General features: G+C 44.0%; 2 protein-coding genes across 2 annotated transcripts in view; one reads left to right on the forward strand and one right to left on the reverse strand.

Annotated features, from left to right (window-relative positions):
- The window catches only part of LOC112118062 (DNA polymerase alpha catalytic subunit), a 349,709-nt gene extending 344,325 nt beyond the window's left edge, over positions 1 to 5,384 (forward strand). The window contains exon 37 of the mRNA XM_026648867.1: positions 4,117 to 5,384. Coding sequence (XP_026504652.1) covers positions 4,117 to 4,289 — 173 coding nt within the window. The 3' untranslated portion in view covers positions 4,290 to 5,384. The remainder of the gene's footprint in view (positions 1 to 4,116) is intronic.
- Positions 5,385 to 11,309: 5,925 nt separating this feature from the next.
- On the reverse strand, positions 11,310 to 22,210 carry LOC112118059 (homeobox protein ARX). The gene is made up of 5 exons (XM_024216258.3): positions 21,987 to 22,210; positions 19,828 to 20,503; positions 17,410 to 17,455; positions 14,581 to 14,909; positions 11,310 to 11,857 (listed from the first exon to the last, which is right to left on the reverse strand). Exons 1-5 carry the CDS (start codon positions 22,177 to 22,179, stop codon positions 11,617 to 11,619), a joined length of 1,485 nt encoding a protein of 494 aa, XP_024072026.2. The 5' UTR covers positions 22,180 to 22,210; the 3' UTR covers positions 11,310 to 11,616.
- Between the last annotated feature and the right edge of the window lie 279 nt (positions 22,211 to 22,489).

A 22,489-nucleotide genomic window follows, 5' to 3' on the forward strand; every position in this document is an offset into this window, starting at 1 on the left:
TGCTTCATCCATCCACACAACTATGGGGTAGATAAGATTCAGATACCTCTTCAAAAAGAAGAGCATTCTTCACTCAGTTAAAAAGAAAAGTGGAGGGAGAAGAGGAGGAACACATGGAAGGTTTTATAGGAACTTCTGTCTAATAGTGTGGATCAGTAAAAGATCATTCTGTATTATGAGGAATGGGGCAGTTGATTTTCTCCCTACATGTTTGGCAAAGGAGTTTGGTTCTGAAATATTTATCAAGAGTAATTACATTACTTTAGGGATTATGATATCTGAGTTTTGTTTTGCAAGATCAAAATCACATCTTAATTTCCATTTTTAAAATCTATTTTAAAAACTTTAAATTTCTTCCTTTATCGTTATATAAAACACTGACGCTTTTTGTACATTATATTCATTTATATTAAATTTTCGCAAATATTAACAATTGTAAATGAAAACTTGCCATTGTGTATGGACATTAAGATAAAAAATAAGTGATAGTATTAGGTATTAAACTATTTTCATACTTGTGCCCGAGTGTTGAAAAGCAATTCCATTAGATGTTTATAGCTTTGTTCTCAGAGGGCCTTAAGTTCTTTATTGATTAAATTCTCATTTAGGAAGAAAATGTGAGCTTTTATATGCATCTTTAAGTTGGATGGTATGGTAACTTGAAAGTATTGACTGACTGTGTGATATACGGTGGTCACAGTTGTCTTTTACTAAGAGGAGCACAGAGTGATGCTGGTTGTCATTCTTACTCTGCTGTGTGGCAGCGTAAATAGTCCCCTTTCTAACCAACCTGGTGGGAAAAGTCAATATCCCATCAGCAGAGGAGGTAAACACATCAGGAGCTGTGTCCTCTCTCATCTTCCCCTGCACTGTATTACTACAGTTCTTTAAATCTGTTCTCCCCAGTCATCAGATGCACTTGTGTCATTCAAATGCATAGTATTGCTGTACTGCAGATAGAACTGCAGTCTGAATTTAGCGGTATAACGTATTTTATAATTAAGACTTAAAATTATCCGCCCACTAATTTAATGCAGCCACTTTTATTTCTCCTTTCCCATTCCACGTTTCCCTTCTGCCTTAAAAAAAAAAATTCCATCTAGCAATCTCTTTAAAGTAATTAATGTAAATTTTCAGAAGGGTTACCGTGAACAATGAATGTTTAGATCTAGTGAACAAAAGCTAGAAACTCTGCTAGTGGAATGGCTTGAGACAGATTTTGAGTGATGTGTGTGTCTGTTTTTTGTTCTTCACTTCAGCATTGCTTTATTGTTTCAGTTTAGTTGTTCTTTTCCTGATTAATGTGTCTTCCTGCTCTTTCCATATGTAGCAGCTGTTTCTGTACATTGATACACTTCACCTTGGTCTCTCCTGGGCTCTGTGAAGCTTTAAAACTATTTTAGCCTAATTTTGAACTTCAAGTTTAGACACTTCATGATACAGTTGTTGGTACAGTAAGCACAAGTTTCCTCAGTTTTGCCAGGACATGAGCAGTTGCAAATAAAATCCTTTAATATCTCTTACACTTTAGCAATATATGAACTGCTTAGTGTCTTGAGGATTATGGTTAGTTTAATTTTTGTTTGACAATATACTGAGTTACTACAGGATTTAATGCATCTTTTCACAGTTATGTTTAATTAGACCCAATATTTAAAGTGTTTCCAGGTTAATTACATGTGTTTTATGCTATAGTGACTCAAATCTGATTAAAATACAGAATCTTTAATCTGGTTTTTCATTCTCTTTAGGCTGAATTTTAAGTTATCTTTTACCAGTAGAAAAAAGTAATTTGATTATTGACTGAATAGTGACAAATAGTAATTCAGCTATGTTATATTCAAGTAGACGCCATATATTAATGACTTAGGATCTGATCCTGCAAACACTTATACGTGTGGGTAAAGTTGGGCACGTAAATTCTCACATACTTAAAATTAAGCATAAATGTAATCCTTTGGAGACCAAACCCTTCCTCATTAGAGTTGTTTGTAAAGTACCTAAAATCTGATGTACACTTTTAATCCTGTTTAACTATCATAATTTTAAAACAAAAGAAATTTGCATTAATATGTGCAAAGATTGGCTTCAGTGGAAGTTGCTGAGTAAATAAATGTGAAACGCTAAGTGTATGAATTGAGGAACCAACAATAATACCTGAAGCTAAGTATATTGTATCAAATTATTAGGTAGTGAACTTACCTTGAAAAATCTTGCAAAGGTCAAAGATGTTTTATAACATGTTTATAAAATTCCAGATTTGTGATTGTTTTCCCCCAGTACTTTCTGTCCCTCCTATCTAATGTTTTTCTCCCAGGTCCTCATACAGTATATGGGTCCTTCTTCATTCCCAGGGATAGGACACAAGCTAGATCAATGGGATGTGTTCATCTCTCCACCTTAATTTTTTTAGCCTGACCCTACATGGGTGGACTGGAAAAGTCACCGAGTCCCAAAAAACATGTGGCTCTCATTGCTCCTGGGAAATGCTCACTGCCCTAAAGATTTATGTTATTCTAACAAACCACAAAGTGTAGTACTGACTAGTTAAGAAAGAATTGTTATTCTTACGGTTTTTTACATGGAATATGTACTTTGGGGCATTTTTGTAATATAAATAATGTAATGAAATGCTTCAGTCTCTGCTCAGAGGACAGCAAGGAATGAGACAGGTTGTAGCAGGTCAAGAATAATGTGTAATAGGAAAACTGTGTGGGACACTTGCAGGATACATGCTTATGCTATGCCAAAATGTCTTGAGAGCTGCTTCGAGAGATTGCGTATCTCCCTGTGCTGTACTGTCACCGTTTTGATCGGCAGAGGGGCTTCAGCTGGAGCTCCTCCAGTATAAAAGAGGGAGGGACCCTCAACTTTGGAACCACTTCCTGCGTGTCCACTAGTCCAAAAATGTCTGAATTGGTTGACCTTCCAAGCACACTATGAGGCTTATCTATTTACCTGGGCTTATGAAGAGGGAGGGGTATGATTGGAACCGGTTTGGAAAGAGGAGCATTGTTGGACTTGATCTTTACCAGATGTTTTATTGTTGGCATGTGGAATATCTGCTGATTTTACTCTTAGATTATGTTTGTCATTTTGATAAGGCACTCAAAGATAAGGGGGCTTGTTTATTTTTTCTATATTGTTATAAAACTAAATTTAAAAAAGAAAGTGGCTTTGCCACTGAATTCATGAAGTGTTTAAAAAACAAATATTATGTGTTTTGTCAGAGATATCATGCCAACCAAATACTTTGGAATGGCCTATTCATTGGTACATCAAGAGAATCTGATGTCTTCCAAATAAGGCCTATTGTCCAAGACAATAGGCTCATCTTACTTACATGTTAGGGTAGGAAGTTGCGGTCATGAGGAGTTCCTCCTTTGTTAATAGTGTGCACTTAATGCCTTTCATCAAAGATCTTGAAGTGCATTACAATGATAGATAAGTATTAATATTCCCATTTTCCAGATGAGGAGACCTGGGAACAGAGAGGTAGACCAGACCAAGGTATTTCAGTGATACAGATAGGAATAAGAACAAGGGATGAAATCATGGTGCCATTGACTTCAATGGCAAAAATCCATTGACTTCACTAGGGCCAGAATTTCATGCTGGGTCTCCAGATGCCTGATCCCCTTTTCCAACCACTAGACATGCTGCCTACTCTATGTGATAAGTTTCATGATCCCAGTTTTTTTAATAATCATTTGTCAATGACAACACACACCTGGTTTTCTCTGATGTTGTGTCTAATCAACCCCCACTTTCTCCCTCCACTTGGGCAGCATTTCTGGCCAAGCAGCACTTCCTGTCAGTTACTGACAGGAGGTGCTGCGCCAGTTCAGTTGTGGTATGACAGATGGTCTGACTAATTCCTTGTTGAACTAGATTCAGTGTCTTTGTGAGTTACAATTTTGACATCCCTCCTAAACATGTGGGTAAAACATTGTGTTGGAAAAGGTAAGTGGGGGATGAGAACACAGAAAAAGTCTGAAGCTATTGCAGTAAAATTTGTTTTGTGTCTCCGGCAGCAGTTAACCTTATCTTATTTTAAAAGATTAATGAAAAAGTGTTTCCCTTTTTGATCTTTTAATCCTTCTCTTTTGTTTTTAGAAAGCATGAAGAGGAAGCTGACCATAAATGAGACAGAGGTTTACAGAAAGTTGAAGAACACAGTAGACAAATTTCTGTCCATGAGTGGCTATTCTGAAGTAAACCTCAGCAAACTCTTTCAGACTTTCAGTATAGTAAAATCTGTGGGAGATCCCAGTAATGAAAGACAATGATTAAGTGAAAATGGTGGGAGAAGAGAGGTTTGTTGTCCTTCAGAAACAATAATCTTTTTTCTCCTCTGGCTTTCCCATTTTAAACAATAATACTCTGATTTCAACATACATAAAAGACAGATGTGTTTTAATCAGCTTGGTTTTTCAATGGAGAAAAAAAAAGTAAAGATAAAAACAGAATATAGTGATTTACTGGACCACCTAAATAGTTGATTTTGTATATATATATATATTGTGTTGTATCTAGAGCTATGAGGGAAAAGGGGGTGGGGGAATTGCTGCTTTAATTGAATAATTCCCAGTGAGAGTTGCTGGAATGTAAGTGATCCTAGACTTTGCTCCAGGGTATTTAGTAGAGGTGCTCTCAGGAAAAGAGGTTAGTAGAGGTCTCAGTAGGAGCACTAATGTTTTGCCTTTTCATAGTTTATCTACTTTCCTATCGTAAACATACCAATTAAAAACAATACTAAACCTAAAAGCCTCCTAATGTCCTAATACCTTCTTCTGAAGGGGGCTTTACTTTTAAGATTTATATATAAAGGTACTGAACAAGGGATGGCAGTTTTATAACCTGTAGTTACCAAAAACAGAGAACCATATTTTTTTCTGTTTTAGATGTACTTTCTTTGTACTTAAACATAAGTAAAGTCTTGCTATTCTAAAGAAATAAATATGCAGTCAGCTCACCAGCTACACGGAGCAAGCGCACAGATATCTATCTTTATTCCACACAAAAATCAGATGATATAAACAATCATTGACAAAAATGTGGGTACAATGCAGTGTAGCCAAAAAATAAAAGTTAGTGTTTTGTGATAAAAGTGATTATGGCCATACTAAAGTTTTAATGGTTTTATAAACAAATCTTATTGCCTGTTTACTGCCAGTAAAATGACAAACAGAAATGACAAGAAATTATAATAAAAATGGTTAGTTCTTTTGTGTAGGAGGAGGAAAAATTTAAGGTTGTTTGTACTTTTCAATAAGTATTACAGTCTATGTTAAGTTTACAGTGTCATGTATTTGTTAATTCAAGACTATAAAATGCTTTTAAAAATATGTAACAGTATAAAATGTAAAGTGTCATACTGCTTGACGGAAAAAAATAAAAGTTTTCTAGTGAAAGAAAATTTGACTGGATCTGTTGTATATACCGGACACAACAGGGGAGAGGGTCCCGGGGAACAGCTCAGTGTTCCTTACTGAGCCTGAACATCTACACTGGAATCCTACAGCCCCACAGCCCAAATCAGCTGACACTGGCCAGCAGCGGGCGTTTTATTGCAGTGTATTAGAGTCCATTCCTTTAAATTCACAGTACAATTTACAGAGGTATATGCATCTCAGCTTTTAAAAGGTCAGTTTGGTTCAATGAAAACTAAGAAAAAGGCTTGAATCTAGAAAATAGTGAGAGTACCAGCACAAACCCACTAGATATCAAAGGGCATTGTGTGTGATTGAGTGTATGTGTTTATATCATATTTGTTTATAAAATTTCACCAGAGAATGCTCTGGGTAACACTGTTATGTAGCTAGTGATGTTGTGTATGTCTAAGTATACATTTGCTTTCTCGTACATGGGGCTAACTCCTGCAAGTTTTATTCGCACAAGTAGTCCTACTAAAGTAAATGAGAGTGTGCTTGTCAACAGTTACCAGTTTGGGGTCAATGTTATCCCATACATCTGGATGCATCGAGCAGTGCTACTTGTGCATTCATTCAGCATATTTAGTCAGATCATTATAACAGATAATTTCTCAGGTGTAGGGTCTAAAATAAGGTCTGCTGTCTAAATGAAACAATCAAGTTAGAGACCATTGAAAGATACAATAATCAATAACCTGTCTTTTTTTTTAATTTCCTGTATATTTGAGATTTTCACTGTATCCAGTCAAATTATTATTTAACTTGACCAATGAGACTGGGTAGAATTTTTAGAAAAGTAAAAGGATTACATTCTTCAAGACATGTAAGTATTATATACAAATAAAACGGTTACTCTAGCATTTGTATGTCTCTGTATAATCATTGTTGAATAGCCTGTTAGTTTACTAGGTTAGGGAGTTTTAAATTAAATGAAGGTTGTGGAATAATTGTGAAGAGTGCAGCAATATATAGTATCCATTTTTGTAACTCCAGTAAAGTTGTACTTCCATCACACAGAAAAGAAGGATTAAACCCTGTTTTTATGACACAGAAAAGACAAAATCCCCTCTACAGCAACTGTAGCCAGCCACAATCAGATGGGGAATCGGAAGTGAATGCTTTTCCCAATTTCAGGCAATTTTTGCTTCGTCTCAGATCAGAGTTGAATTCCTGGCAAGGAACAACTGCCTTTTTCCTTACTAATAAGCCCTAAGCAATTTGTCTATTTTTGGCCCTGGAGAAAGGCTGGGAAATGCAAAATCATCTTTCTATATTTTTGTCAATATTCTATGTATATAGGAAATGGCTATAGTTGATTTAGTGCTGTAAATAATTTGAGAAAGGTTGAAGTTCACAGGCTTGTATTTTGAAACTGATCTAGGCTGAATTATTCCATGTTCTCCCTTGTACCTCTCCCTGCTGCAGCCCCCAAATCTACTACAGTTAAACATATTTTTTTCTCTTTTCTCTTTTCTCTTTTTTTTTTTTTTTTTTTTTGTTTCCAGTTTGGGGAGAGCAATGTTGATACATAAACTAAGAAGCCAGACTTCACATAGGGCATTTATGTGTTATTAAAAACAAATTCATACGGCAAATCCATTTGGTCCTGTGCCAAAATTCCCTTTTTCACTGCAAAATGCACTTTGCTAATTCCAAACTTCAGCCCATCTTCCCTTTTGCTCTATTTGTCTATCTTCTGTAGAGCACCTTAAATATTTCTTAATTGAACAGTTCGTGGTGAATTCTCCTTATAGCAGTTTAATAGATTAACTCATCTGTGCCAGCTTCAAATTTCAGATTAAAATTCCTTCATCCCGAAGGCAGCATTATCAGGTTATTGGAGGCTGTTTTCAAACCTTGGTTTTGAATAGCAGCGGCTCTGCATTAATTTAACCACTAAGCTAATAAGTAGGTTTCGTTTTGTTATGCTAAGCTTTATTGCTTTTCTTTTGATCAGAATGGTGTTGTTGAGCAAAGCAGCAGACAAGGCATTCTTTGATGAGGGAATTAGTGCTCTATTCTTCCTCTATTATTCATAGCACAGTGGAATATGTAAGTACCTGAGGGTGTCAAAGGAGAGCAGGCTCTATTGCAAAGTGTTCGCCTTGTTTCTCTCAATAGCTGACTATGAGATGATAAACCGCTTAATACACTGCACTAATTGGATGAGAGCAGAAAGAGATGGGAATTAAGGCAAGGCAAAAGGAGAAAGTGCTACCAGCCTTCATTCACTCTGTCACCACTTTAACAGCGCCAAAGGAGGCACAAGCTTTCTATAAGCAGACCAGAGGTTTTGTGCAGAGATAAAATGAACCTGTTAGTGGATTCAAGTAATACACTAATTATTGCACAGTATAAATACCACTACTGGTTTTATAACACGGAGGTAAACTTCTTTTGAGAACGTTATAGGATTGCTTGCCAGTAGTATAGATCCTAATAAGGGCCCAGAGTAATAACCCCCTGGATTAGCAAAATTGCTGCTTGTGGAAGTATGATTCGGGCTTTTACGAAGATTTCAGCAGAAAGAATAAAAATGACTGAATGACATTTCTTAATGCGTAATGGCTTGATAATGATTCCCTTTTCTTTGCAGTAAAAATGTATACTTCAAACTGTACAGTTAATAACGTCCAGGAACAAACGTTATTTTTCCCATAATTTTTGCACCTATTTGAAAACTCTAAAATATATATGTGTATATATAATGCTGTCAGTGAAATGTATAGTTATTTGGGGGAACTGTAGCTTGTTCATAAAAACAAACAATTCAGGTCTGTCAAAGTGGCGTGTGTGTGTGTGTGTGTGTGTGTGTGTGTGTGATCACCTCCACACACAACTGGGGGAGGTGGGGGGATCAGATAAATAATATTTACCTTCCTCTGGGGTTTGCACCTCTTAATTCTACTCCGGAGAAGGCCCACTGCAACCGTCTCCTTATAAAACAAAAAATGTATGCAAACCCCAATTCTGGATGGTGGAGAAATGAAATGTGCCCCGTGTTGTGTCTGATGGAGAACGTGCCCTTCGCTCAGGATGCATTGCACAGCAATTTTCACTACGCCGAGCTGTCTTTGTATCTGGTTTGTATCCGTGCCCCCAGGCTGCTAGAGTCGCTGCGTGTTGCAGTAGTCTGGAACCTCTTGTTTTGCCCGCCCTGGAGCGGAACAGGGTGTGAGGGAAACCCTGGGTTGGGAACTCTCGTTGGCTTCTAAATGTGAGAACAGATGGTGGGAGATTTGGCCCTGGGAGGGAATCGGGTTGCCATGAGTCCCGGCTCTCTAGCGCTACATCCAAGCGTCAATATTTCTTTGGCGATTGTTAAATCTATATGGGGGGAGGCTTGTTTGAGGTTGAGCCGGGGGTGGGGGGCGGAGGGAGGGTCAGGCTCCCCTGGCATTGTAGCGAACCGTTCCCAGATATTCGGGCCAAAGCGGGTTGCCATTCATTAATAATGCTCACAATTAGATTAAATCATTCTGGAAAATCTCATAAAATCCTCTAAGCACGCTCCAGTGGCTCTTTCCAGCCCCCAGCATTCAGCGCTGGGGGAGGTTTGGAGGGAGAAGAAAATTGGTTTCTTTTGCCGCTTTGAAAAGCTGCTGGGAGTTTGTCAGGCGCGCCCCGTCAGATGTTGACCAGGGAGCCTCGCTGGAAGTCAGGGGGTCGCTGGCGTGGGGGAAGCTGGGGCGCGGAATGAGTTTCCCTCCAGCTGGAGCGCGCTGAAAGAATAGGGGGCCTTGGGCTCGGGCGTGTTTGCAGCATCCGAGGGAGCCGGGATTAGGAGGCTGGTAAAACAAGGCCAGGCGCGGCCATTGGCCGGCCCGGGCTGCGAGCCGTGGGGGGGGGGATTTCACGCGATTTGCTTCTGCTCCGGGGAAGGGTCAAAGGAGAAGCGATGGCTTCAAACCCGCCGGCGGGGCGCGCCCAGCCCGAGAGCAGCCAACCCCCCGCGCCCGGGCCCCGAACGGCCAGCGCCTAAAGCAAGGGAGGGGCGGCCCCAGCCCGCAGCGCCTCGGGGCACCGGCAGGCCAGCGCCGCCGGGGTTGGGGGACACGAGACGGGCTTTCCCGCCTCGCCACCCTCACGGGCAAAACCGCGCGGGGAGGCAGCTGCGCCGCCCTCCCGCCCCCCTTGGGGCGCGGCGCCGGATTGTGCCCCCGACGCCTAGAACCGGATTGCGGCTCTGCCACCCGTTTCCGCCCACGGGTCATCAGCACCAACCCCGACCCCGCCGGGCTTCCCCGGGCTTGTTCCCCCCGCTGGGGCCGGGTGCGAGCCGGGACTAGCGCTGGGCACCTCTCAGGGCACCTTTAGCGGCGCATTTCCCCTGCTGCTGGTGCCCCCGTCCCCGAACAGCCTGGCTCCCCGCCAGTGCCAGCGGGAGTAACCCCCCCCCCAAGCCCTTCCCTGGGAAGCATCCAAACCAGACCCGCAGGGACCGACCGGATCAGTGCAGAAATCAGGACACATCGTGCCAACGCCCTACTCACAGACACCCCCCCCCCACACACACACACACGCACCCCTGTGTAAAGGCCCAGATTGAAACTCCTCTCCAGTCTCACCGCCCTCTCTGGCTCGCACCTACATGGGGCTAGGCCTTGTCAGACTGCAGTACGTGAAGCTGGCCAGGTAGAGGAATAACTGCGTTTACCACAAAGCTACAACCATCTTCGCCAAGAGGTTCTACAAGTTTGACTTCCAACAGTTCCCCTGAGCTGCAAGGCCTCGAGCACTGGTGTCTCCCTGCTGCTTCCACAAGCCCTCACTTTGCCTACTCCCCTTCGGCTAAATCAGTGTTGCCCTGAAAGCACGTGGGGCCGACTTGAAGTCTGTATGACATTTAATATATACAATAGATACACACATGCTGGACCCTGCCACGAATGACTGTAGGAGGGTTCTGCTTCTCAGCGAGTTTCAAATTGTTTGGATTTTTAGGGCAGACGTATTAGAAACATATTCTACGTTCAATCTTTTAAAAGAAATTCCTATTTTGTTGACTTAAAACAATAAAAAAAACCCGTACTAAAGACAGGGATCGCAGCTTCCTCCTACAGCAGTTTTGAGGGTAACAATCTATTAGACAGTTATAATAGCCCCTATTTGTTACACCGCTGGTATTTCCATGGTTGTTTCCAATGACGCTATTAAATGCCATATACTTCAATGTATCCTTTACAATTCTTTTTGTTAAACATATATATATTTATATATATATATATATTTTATTTTCTGAGTGTGGCACTTCTCCACTTAATAGCAAGGAAAAGTGTTAACAATAACGACATTACACAAAAGTACTGTACCATTGCCTTTTTAGAGTTTCGGAAACCGCTACAGTTAATAAGTTAAATAAAGGGGTTGTACATAAATATTTGTCTAGGAACCCTATTATATCTACAACACAGTAAGAATCTACAGAATGACAAACTTTTACAACACTACACTGAGTGCAATTGTTTTATAACATTTCAAATATACAAAGCTCTGTTCTTTTTTATAACAATGGTATGTACAGAATCAATAATCACAGTTTAGTGACTTAAACAGTCCATATTCTAGCAGTGTATTTCCCTTTGGTTTGATATAAAAACCTTGGTTGGTGTAGTGTTAAAGAATATAACAAGAAAAAGATATACCCCTTTCCTTTAAGTGCACTGGTTATCTTACAGCATCAAATTCACTTTCATTCTGCACTGGCAGCATCCTTGGTTGAGAATATGCAGCTGGCTACAATAACAGGTAAAATAGTTCTCCAGTGCTCCTGATAGACCAACTTAACATCCTAAGATGTTATTTTAAGAAGCTGTGTGGGAAGTTTAGGTTGTTTTTTTTTTTATTTCAATTTTTTTTTTTTTTTTAGCCAGATGTCCAGAAAAAAAAGGGGGGTGGGAGGGATGTAACTTTAATTCTATATAATATAATATCTTATTAGGAGCTCTTTTTGTCTAATGACCAATGAAGAAATTAATGTAGTGTACAGTTTTAAAATGTACCAGCCAAGGAGTTACTCATTCAGGAGCTTGTAAATGTTGGTTCACTCATGTGAGTGCTGATGCTTGCTTTCTTCAAGTTCCTAACCCGAGAACCTATCCAATGTCTTAATCGCTGGTCCTCTTTTTCCATTTGGTCTTGATTCGTACTAGCTGAGGTGACCTGTATTTATTTATTTATTTTAGCACACCTCTTTCCCTGTGCTGTTTCCAGGGATAATATTGAGCTGTGTGAGCTGAGCTGCGTGTTCTTTTGCTTTCAGCCTCAGAGCTGCTATGCTAGAAGCCCGTCTGTCTGCTGCAGCTGTTGCTGGATCTGATAGCCCACTTGATTGCACTGCACTTTCCACGGCAGGAGTGGGCTGTCTCAGTAGGGCAGCAGCAGTGGAAGCACTAGTCAGGGGAGCCATAGTGGAAAAGAGCCTGCAAGTAAAGTAAACATTTTGGTCAAAACCAAGGCAGCTTATGTGCGTGTGTCTGTTGCTGTTGTTTTGTCAGAATAAGGTGACCAGCGTTGTCATATCTGTTCCTTCCCCCCCCCCCCTTCTCTGTTCGCTTCCACTAAGAGTTCTGAGTTCATGTCAGAGCTAAGCAGCGAAGTATTATCACTAATGTAGAAAAGACAAAGACGCTGAAAAAAAATCTCAACACTGGCAGTCAAAAGATTAAAAAAAAAAGCGAGTCTAATTCTCTCAGATTTGCTGGTGACAGCCGCTCACACTAGAGCACACTGTCAGGAGCAGTTGATACTGTGATTTACACTTAATAGGGAGAGGAATTCCAAAATGAAACGCTTGGGGGGATTGTTTTCTCCTTAGCTATCATTTAAAATAGAAACGCTGCACACGTTAAACTCTTCCATTATACTATTCCTCTCTTCCCCCAGTGGATTTCTGCCTTTCCCCTTCCCCCCCTCCACAATCATCTTCCTCTTTTAAAGGTTCTACAGTCCTGATGCCCAAAGTGTCTTAACCGTTCCTCAGCACTGATGCCCATACCAGCAGGAAGTGGCATTCCTGTTGATTTCCTCACAGTGGAATGCCAATTATTATCCAGCAACCTAGCATCCAGGCTCAATGACACAATCTTTTAAATGCCTTCCCTCTAGTTTTTCTTACTTCTCTCACCAGAGCAGTCACTCTGAAGAGTGCAAGTGACCCCCTTGACTGGCACATCAAGATGTACAGACTCTCCATTAACCAAGGATGTGATTATTGACATCATCACGGCTAGGAATTGAACTGTGTTCCTTGAAGGCATCAGGGTCTACATACTAAGCCCTAGCATGCTAAGCTCCCATATTGGCTGCCGCGATTTTGTTTTCTTTCTGAGTCTTTGATGCAGATATTAAGTATTAACATTGGCAAGAATGGAACACATTCCTTTTAAAAGGTCAATTACTGCTCAGTTTAACACAAGCTTTTACATTCTTCAGAATCCCTAATTCTACTGGTAAAATCTAGCGATACTATATATATCAAAACAATGATAGGTTTGATTAGTGGGAGGCAATCCCTGTTGTGGTGAACTTGTTAAATTTAACAGTTTTAAATCACCTAATACATACTGAAACGCTACATTTCAAGGTGGATGTGAATTTGCTCTGTCATGCCTATTTTAATCTTATAGCCCATTATCCAGGCTGAGTTAGTAAGCTTTTACAATTCACTTTTCAATTTGTTGTCTGGGGGGGGGGGGGGGACGTAGAAGGACTGCACTAATGCTACAAGAGAAGTGATAAACTGTGAAATCATCGCTCTAAGCAGGGGGCGTGACAGCACTGTAACATCACTTGTTCCATTAGGTAAATTGAGTCACTGACTACAATTTGATGCATAAACTGTTTAATTGTATTGGTTTAGACTAAGAAACTAATTTTACTTAGATTTTTTTTATTTTCCTCCCGACGATTTTGTTAAAGTGGCTGCTCAGTTGGATGAATCTATTATTTCTTTGTTCTCCTAAACAGAGATCATTGCAGTTACATTCAGTTTTATTTTCACTTCTCTCTCCAACTTAATAAATCCTTCTATTGTTTCTCTGTCTGTGTGATTAACTACAGACTTTTTAGTTCATCATTTGGTTTTCATTTAAATAAAGGAAGCTATAATATACGTGAATCGTTTCTTTTATTTCAGTGTCTTACACGACTAGTAGATTTAGGTATAAAACACACTGAGAAATAGACCCGGGCAAATACTCCAAAATATTTTTTACGACGAGTCCTACTAATTATTGAAAGCTTCACCGGTGTTGTGTTCCCTTGCTACAAATACTCTAGCGAGTGATGCGAGGGGCAGGAATGTTTGTGGAAACCGTGAATGTCAACCAAATATAAGAGAATATTTCCAGAGAGCAGATTTTGAATTAGTAGATGTGAATATTCATGGTGACAATCTGATTCTAAGCGTTACCCTCATCTAGTCAGGGAACCGAAGCGTAACATGTGACCTGTGCGTCCAATCAACACTAACCAACACAGCTCGAATTTCGAATATCAAATAATCCACAATGAACTGCCTGCGAGAGATCTACCAACCCAGAGTGGTTATAATTCTGTGAATGGTTTTAAATAACTAATACGTTCAAGAAAACGATAGGCTGCTCGAGGACAATTTGTGAACAGCAAAAGAGGCAAAATTAATCAAATGACACGCTACAAATTATTCATCCAGCTCTACCGGGGAAGCATCATTGTCACCAAGTCACTTGAGGGAGACCAGCTCAGGGTGAGAAGTTACCTTTCCTTCTTGACCCACTGCCACCAAGCCTCACATCATAGCAACTCTTCGAAAACTTTCTTTCAAGACAGTTCTAGTAACATTAACCTCCACCTGAGACTCGGAGCACTGTACATTAATGAGTCGGGTTGTAGCATGCAGACGTCAAGTGCTTGGAATTCTGCCATTTCCCCTCATTTGTCCTTCCTCCCCATGAATAATCTGTAGTGTAAATTCAACTAAGAGGTGCCTAACTAATCCAGGCAAGAGAACTGCGTTAATTGCACACAAGTTGGATTGCAGTAGGCAGCCGTGGCTCCCGAAAGCCATGTTTCATGGCACACACTTTCTCCTCCCCAGCCTCCACCCCCTGTACTGGTTATACTATACACCGCATTTGCAAATGGTAAACGCTGAACGTGTTACCTGCCAAATGCAGGGCTGATGAAGGCTGGATGCCGGAATACAGCTGCGCCCAGGAAAGTGCTGAGGCCTAGCGGAGTCCCACTTGGTGGCAAAGTTGCAGAACCAGGTGGAGGAGGTAGACTAGGGAAGGCGGCAGCAGCAGCTGCTGCAGCAGCAGTCCAAGCGGAGTCTAGAGCTGGGTGATGAGGAGGGAAAGGACTAGCATCAAGGTATGGACTGAGTGGGTGAGTTGCTGACAGGGGACCAGGGAAAGGCAAACCTGGGGTGTGTGTCTGAGCCCCAGCCTTTTCCCTCTTCCGCCATTTAGCCCTACGGTTCTGGAACCATACCTGAAATCCAAAAGAAAATTGGTTTTAATATTTCTGGCCTCGTCTCCAAATGTTTTGCCCAGCAGACATGATACATTTTCCGGACAGGTCTCGAGCATTTCTACCCCAAACCCTCAGCAGGCAGGAAGTCAGAACTGGATAGGATTTTAGACTACAAATGGCAGTTGATCTAGGTAACATTTGGAGGGGGGGGGACCTTTGTTGTTATTACATGGAGTAATAAATGGCCCGGGTTGGTCAAATAACTCGCACATTAGGACAGGATTAAACAACCCCTGAAGTGGGCGTGCATGGTTACCTTTCATGGAAGCGTTTTTATCACCTTCTCCTGGTTTATATATTTACCCTGCTGGTAAAGTGATTGCCTCTTTGGAAGAAAGTATGAGGCTAGGGTGGAGCTGACCCGTTAAGCCTTTTATCCTTAATATGGTTACTTATGCTATATAGTATATAAATAATACCTCATCTCCGGGTTTACGTTTCACAGGCATAAATAAGCACACACGTGTGTACTGAATACTCTGAATATACGTAACATTTAACACACAGTATAATGATTCTCTGAAAACATGTACAATATTCGGAAGTTTCTTTTTCAGCTAACATGCATCCATTTTCCAGAGGAATCCTACTGGTTTGAGTGGAGAGTAAAACGTTTTAATTTAAATACTTGACAGCATGGTGGTGGTTTTGGCAGCATACAATAATGCTTTCTTTTATGGACATTTTAACTGAAACATTACTGCTGTAGTCAAATGTTCTAAAAATTAATTCCCACTAGAACTAAATTATTTTTATGATGTGATCTATACACACACCCACACTAAGATCTGCATGGTATCTTTCACTGAAGTTAATATTTACAAATGGTATCATTTTAGGCTCATTCAGGTTTTTAAAGATTAAAAGCAATACAAAATCGTGACTGCAAGTAAAATGTAATATTTAAAAAAAAATCGCGAAGCTATTGAAGGAATAATATGCATGTCCCAGCTGTACTCTTAGGATTTAGTTTACATGACTTTGTTAGCCAGCCACGGAATTGCAATCTCACCCTAAACATTCGTTAATCAAAATGTGCTTGTTCTTTGAAACAGAAGAGATTAATAAAACACCACATTTGAACGGAAAATGTTCGCTTAATATCAAAGTATAAATATCACACATTAAAGGAGAGCCTTTGAAAAAGACATAATCTGTTAATTTTGTGGAGCGGTGGGGGTTGAATTTTCACCTTTAAATATAGCTCACGTTTGGCAGAACATTATGAAACCCCATCTCTACTGCAGCTAAACGAATAAAGGCAACGATGCTATGTGTAGACGTACGTATGAAGAGACATGATGTCCTTAAAGGAAGCCAAAATCTTCTACAAGCGGATCGTCTCTCCCAACTAAAACTCAATTAGCAAGCTGTCCCCACTGCAATTCCCTATTATTGAATTAATAAGTCTGAGTACACCCAAAAGGTAAATGAAGGGACTCTCATAATTCATATTCCCTTAATTACATCTTCTCCAGTGAATAGGAGAAGAGAGAAAGGGGGTGTCTTTCTTTTTAAAAGTTATTTAACTTTCCCACGACTTGTTCCCCTGAGCTGAAAATACTGATTTGCTGTCACATCTCTGTTTGACAATGGAGAAATGTGTCAACAGAAAGGAGGGGACAAATCTCATCATTAGCCCCTCTAATGCAAGAAGCTGTTGTGTATTAAATGAGCCATATGGAATTTATTATGCTTTATCAGCGCCTGATTTTAACTGTAAAGTGATTTGCTCAGCTTCAGACCCAGAGACATCTGTTTTCTGTTGGCAATCAGGGCATCCCAATGTTTATCGTCTCTTTGGTTATGAGACTTGGGTTAGGAAATGCACTCTGGTATGGGGCTGCAAACACCTTTAATAGCATTGCACTCACTCACTATTAGATCAATGCGGGCTTATTGCTATCAAAAATGGGAAATCAAATAGCATTAGCCAGCCCCTTGTGCAGGCGGAGAGGAAATCAAACAACATTTCGCCTTCAAATGGCCCTGTTTGTTCTAGCACTAAGTGGGCTTTTATGAAGCCCGATTGGAGATTTAATCACGGCCAAATACCTGCTTGGAGCAGAGCGGGTTTGTCTAACAACCAAAACCCCGCGTGGCCGGGCGATTTTAATCCAACTGGGTTTCGCCTGCTGATTATTGGGGTCGGTTGGGGGTTTGGTGGGAGGAGTGGGGATTAGCTGCCTCCGGTCTTTCCCCTACCCACCACACTGACCCCAGGGGCCAGCCCCCACGCCCTCCCCTCCCCAGCGTGCCTCTGGAGAACACCCCGCAGGATCGGCAAAGGCAACAGGGATGGTTTCCAACCCACCCGCGCAGGGCTGAGTGAGTCCAGTCCCAGCGGCCGCTGCTGGGCTTGGCTGGCCAGGGCCCCGCGGGCATCCACCGGCTCTCCGCTGGGTGGGGAGACCGCGCAGGCCCCTATTCACCCGACCCAGCTCTCGCCCGGACTCACCTGCACTCGGGCTTCGGTCAGATCCAGCCGCATGGCCAGCTCCTCCCTGAGAGGGAAACAAGCACACAGACACACCGCGCCGTGAGACTCCCCGCGGGGGCGCAGAGCAGCTAGGGCAGCTCTGCCCCGTCCCCAGATCCCGGCCGGGCGGGGGGCACATGAATGGGAGCAGGATCGAGCCCCCTGCCGTGTGCCTGGTCTGAGCACAAATTCAGGGCACCCACCACACGGCCCATGGAGCCCTACCAGGGGCGTATCCAGGGGCAGCTCTAGCCCAATACCCGGAGCCACAGTCTGCTCCACAAAACTCCGCGCAGGCTGAAGTCTGCGCACAATTTGGCTCCCAGTGCTCACACCCCGTCTGCTTGCAACACCCGCAGCCCGTGTAGCAAAGTAGGGAAAAGGCTTATTACACGTTTCCCCTCCGCAAGCGATCAGGAGATGCTAGAGAGCAAAGGGGGCGAAGTCACCCCCGGGTCAGGCCATTCCGCAATTATCTTCGTCCGTCACGTTCGAGCTGTGCCTGGGATTTAGAGTTCAGTGTGTGCCTTAAAAACTAATTAGTTTCAAACCCACTAAACGCTTGGTGTTTCCAATGCCCACCGCAAACTCTACACATCACAGGGGGAATCAATTTAGCTGAAACCCTACCCCTTCATTGCAGTTATTATTGCAATAATTAAGGCAAATCGGAAACCATTAAGATGTTATAAAACTGCTCATAATCTGTTTACCTAAAATATGAGAGCTCAGAGCATAATTGGATCTCCCTCCGCTAAAAAGAAAGAGCTGGGCTGGCCAAGGGACCCTGGGCTGCAAAGAGGCTGCTTTCTTTCAGACCCCTCAGCCTCACCTGCAACTTTCAAAGCCTCGAGCCCGAGGGAAGCCAAACTCGAGCCGCCTTCCCTTTCGCTACACAACAAGCGCCTGACATTTTAACTCAAGTCTCCGAGCCGGCTGGAAGCTTTCTGTTTTAATACCCAGCCAGAGAAAAGGCTCAGGAACCGCAGAAGCAACAACAACAACAGCAAAAAAAGGCCTGTTGGATTTTTTCCCGTTTTCCTCCAGGATATTGTAGCTAAGCTACCCGTTCTGGAGCGCAGCTCTGCAGTATTCAGGCAGCGCAAAACCGCATGGAAGGCCTTGGACTGTTAAAGGTGTTATAAATTGTGTCTTCTGGGGAAAGAGTTTCGTTGCTGTCTGGAGGCAGCAGAAATCTGTTAGCTGCAGCAGAGCATAAGTGCACCCCGGGTACCACAGTTAAGCGTTTCCACGCCGCATTGCTTTAGTTGTTCAAAAAGAGGATTGATTTTCCTTCTTTTAGTTACACCGGTGAGTGTAGTATAGCTCATCTATGAAAATGGGGGTATGATTGTGTTTTTAACGTTCTATAGAGATTACTCTCGCCTTTTTTTTTCTCTCTCCGTCTGACACTATCTCCTCAGGATCTGACTTCACTATTCAGGGGAAGAGGGGAAAAGCGTAAATCAAACGAGTTTCTGGGCAAGGAGAATGGAGTAGTGTGTGTGAAAAGGAGGAGAATGGGAAAGGGCCCGTCAGAACTGTAAACAAACACAAGATACACTTAATTCCTATTCGAAAATTCCTCTCTGTGTTTCTGGGCAAGGATAGTAAATGAGCTGTAGATAAAGTGTATAAGCAACAACAACAGACCCTACTATGTGTACGAGAATATCACCCCCACCCCCACCCCCACCCCTCTCTGACTCCGATCTAAGTTTGTATCTCTCTACACATATCCATATGCAGAGGTTAAACATATTACACACAGTATTTTAGCGGAGCTATTATCTAGTTAAATATTCTAAGAACCCAAAGCTGGAATACTTTGATCTTTTTTTTACAGGACTTCCCTGGACAGGGTAGGGTTCCAGCTTGCACTGGGAAAAGCGTAATTGATACCCAGCAAGCTTGTTGGTAGATCTGAAGAAGGATCAAAGCATAGGATAAAAATAGAACATTATGTGGTTTAGCTAGGAGCGGGACAGATACTACCTGCCTGTGGCCAACTGGCTCTGCAGTGAAGACAAACTAATCGCAGAAGTTTCTCTCCTTTCCTGTGCCACTAGCAGAGCAGCGATTTCTACACTAGAGATTGCCTCTAAAGCTGATTAAAGGTGGGGGAGGGAGAGAGAAAACTCTTCCCAGCTGATCCAAGGGGGATTCAGGAAAGGCCTGGGTGAGACCAAGAGGAAACTCCTGGTGATTGTGGCCAGCAGAGAAACTCAGGGGTGGGTGTGAGAAAGAAACGCTAAGGCGTCTTCTCCAATCAGCCAGCCAGCCCCAGGAATTGCCTCTGAGCACAGGGGAGCTGTGGCAGCTGATCTGCGGGGTGGGAAGGGCCCTGTGCCCAGCCGGGCAGGCTGCGATCATCAACCCTCCTCCCCCAGCCTGTACCTGGTGAAGACATCTGGGTAGTGGGTTTTCTGGAAGGCCCTCTCCAGTTCCTCCAACTGGTAGCTGGTGAAGGTGGTGCGGTAGCGCCGCTGCTTCCTCTTGAGCAGCCCCTCCTCGGAGTCGCTGCCCGCCGACAGGCACACGCTGTCCTCGCCGTCCTTGCCCTCGGCGTCCTCCGGGTGCAGCAGCAGCTCCTCCTTGGGGGACAGCTCCCCACCGTCGGGCCCCGTGGCGGGAGCAGCGCCGCGCCTGGGCTCCTTCAGGAGCCCCCCGCCGGCCTCCCCCAGCAGCTCCTCCTCGTCCTCCTCCTCCAGCTCCTCGTCCTCGTCCTCCTCCTCCTCCAGCAGCTCCTCGTCCTCCTCCTCCTCCTCCTCGGGCACCCCCGCGGCCGCCGGCCCCGGCCTCTCCTCGGGGCGCCCCAGCTCGTCCAGGGCGGGCGGCGGGGGCGCGAAGGGCGCGTTCTCCCGGTACGACTTGCTGCGGCTGATGCTGACCTGGGGCGCCTGGCTGATCTTCAGCGTGTCCCAGGACTGGGCGGCGGCCCCCTCCGCCCGCTCCGCCCGCGGCCCGGCAGCCCCCGGCAGTAGCCGGCCCCCTCCGGGCCCGTACAGGCGGCGCAGCTTGGGGGGCAGGTGCAGCTCGGCGGGCTCGAACGGGGGGCTCCCCTTGGGGGATCCTGCCGGGAGACAGACACACACAGCCCGCCGGGGCACAGAGAGAGAGAGACTGGGTCAGGGCAGCCGCGGCAGCAAAGCAGGGCAAGGCACCAGCCGGGGGGCTCCCGGGGACACCAGCCCCGTCCCCAGCCGGCGGGAGACCCCCACCATGGTCAGCTTGAAACCACACCGGCCCCTTCGGCTCCCCACCCGTCCGGAGTCCGGCTAGAAAGTTGCCACCGGTCCATCCCAGTGTAGCCGCCTGCTTCTCTCCTGCAGCGGGCAGCCGGTGGCATAAAGCGACCATCGCTCATCCCTGCCCGATAACAGGCACCGGCTGTAGCACGGGCTCAACAAACCCTTCCCCGGCCCGCTTATTCCCCCCCCCCTTTGCAGAACACATTTCCCTTTTAACCCAAGGGCTTCGTGCTGCCATCAGAGTCTGAAATAGCCCTGGGGAACCTGGGGGGAAAACCCAAAGGCCGAGATGCTCTAGCTCGTCTCGTTTCCGTTGCCCTAACGGTGTTCAATGGATATTTTACGTGTCAAACACGCCTATTATTCTAAATCGCAAGTTTATTTGGCAAGGAGAAAGAAAACCCGCTGCTGTGAACGATCTCCCCAGAGGTTAAACCGCCCTAGAGCGGGAAGAAACTGCCCTAAGCGAAAAGAGATGGGAAATGTGATTTGGTTGTGAATTATTAAGTCCCCTTCTTGCTCAAAAGCAAGCATGAACTTGATACAGGAGATCAGAGAAATGTTTTACACAACAAATAGGCAGGATTTCCACACACACACCCCGTCCAGCTTTTCTTTAACGATATTGAGTCTCAATAAATAAAACTATTGACAAATATTGAATCCGCTTTAGCTAGGGTACGAATATAATAGTGTTCACTTTTGCCACGAATGGTAAATCCCCAACAAGAACGATGAACTATCAGGCTAAGAACAGCGCAAAAGGAAGCCGCAGTTTTCCAGCAGTTCCAGCCCGGTACCATGCAATGTGAGGAGTTTACTCTGGTCTAAGCTTTAGTAAAATCAAATTAATAATAAAGAAGAATAATCGGAACTGAAGATCCGATCGCGTTAAACCAAATCCGCCCAAGCCAATGGCAATGCTCCCCCTCTGCGGAACACTCTCAGAGCCCCAGAATACAGGGTCTCCGCCGCTCAGAGAGCCCCTGTCCACACGCTGGAAGGGGGTGAGCTAATCCCAACAGCAACTGCTATTTCTGACCTCTCGCTTACATAAGCCGATCGCTATAAATATATTACTTTTATGACCAAACTACATGCTCCCGGTGTGAGACAGAGCGATCGAAAACGAGCGAGCGAGATTGGGAGCGATCCAGCAGGGGTTAGAGCGCTGAATGGCTTTGCAGTTAACAGGCCTATAGAGCTGCTTCTTTGGGTCTCCCCCCTCCCCTTCCCTCCCAGCCGCACTTTTACTTTTCTTTTTTTCCAGCTGATTTTGCTTGCAACCCGCCGTTTGTTGCTTACCTTGCACGGCCTTGTCCTGTTCTGTCCTGTTAGACAGAGAAGGCAGGCTCTGAGCAGCTCCTAGCAATCTCATTTTACAGGGGCTCCTCCTGCCCAGGATGCTGTCTATGCAGTAGGAGGAGAGCAAAGTTGGAGATTTACTTTTACATTCAGGCCTCTCAGAGCAGCTCTCTTCTTGGTATTGATTGCTCATGGCTTTGGCTTTCCCTTCGGTAAGGAGCTGCCTCGCTCGGCCGGCTGGCTGGCTGCGTGTGTGTGGGGCTGGGTTGTTGGTTTTTTGTTTTTTTTGGTTGTTGGGTTTTTGTTGTTGTTGTTGTTGTTGTTGCTTGGGCTGGAGTGTTTTTTAATCCCCCCACCAGCGGCTCCACTCGCCCCTCTTCCTGCTCAGGACACTAGTAACAAGTGTAGTGAGCTGCAATTGCTTTGCTCTTGAGTCCCACTCCTCCACGTGCTGGGAGCCGCCCTCTGATTGGCTCTCGCCAGAGGCAGGGCCGCTTCAGGCT

Source organism: Terrapene carolina, unplaced genomic scaffold, assembly GCF_002925995.2.
Source record: "Terrapene carolina triunguis isolate 2854851 unplaced genomic scaffold, T_m_triunguis-2.0 Scaffold22, whole genome shotgun sequence".
Classification (NCBI taxonomy): Eukaryota; Metazoa; Chordata; order Testudines; family Emydidae; genus Terrapene; species Terrapene triunguis.

Bases quoted from the DNA above. Each gene is read 5' to 3' on its own strand.
- LOC112118059 (XM_024216258.3), bottom strand. From the start codon at position 22,179: ATGAGCAATCAATACCAAGAAGAGAGCTGCTCTGAGAGGCCTGAATGT. The intron at 17,456-19,827 runs GTACAGGCTGGG...TTTCCCTCTCAG, and splicing joins TACCCAGATGTCTTCACCAG to GGAGGAGCTGGCCATGCGGC. The intron at 11,858-14,580 runs GTAACACGTTCA...CTTTACTTGCAG, and splicing joins ATCAGCCCTGCATTTGGCAG to GCTCTTTTCCACTATGGCTC.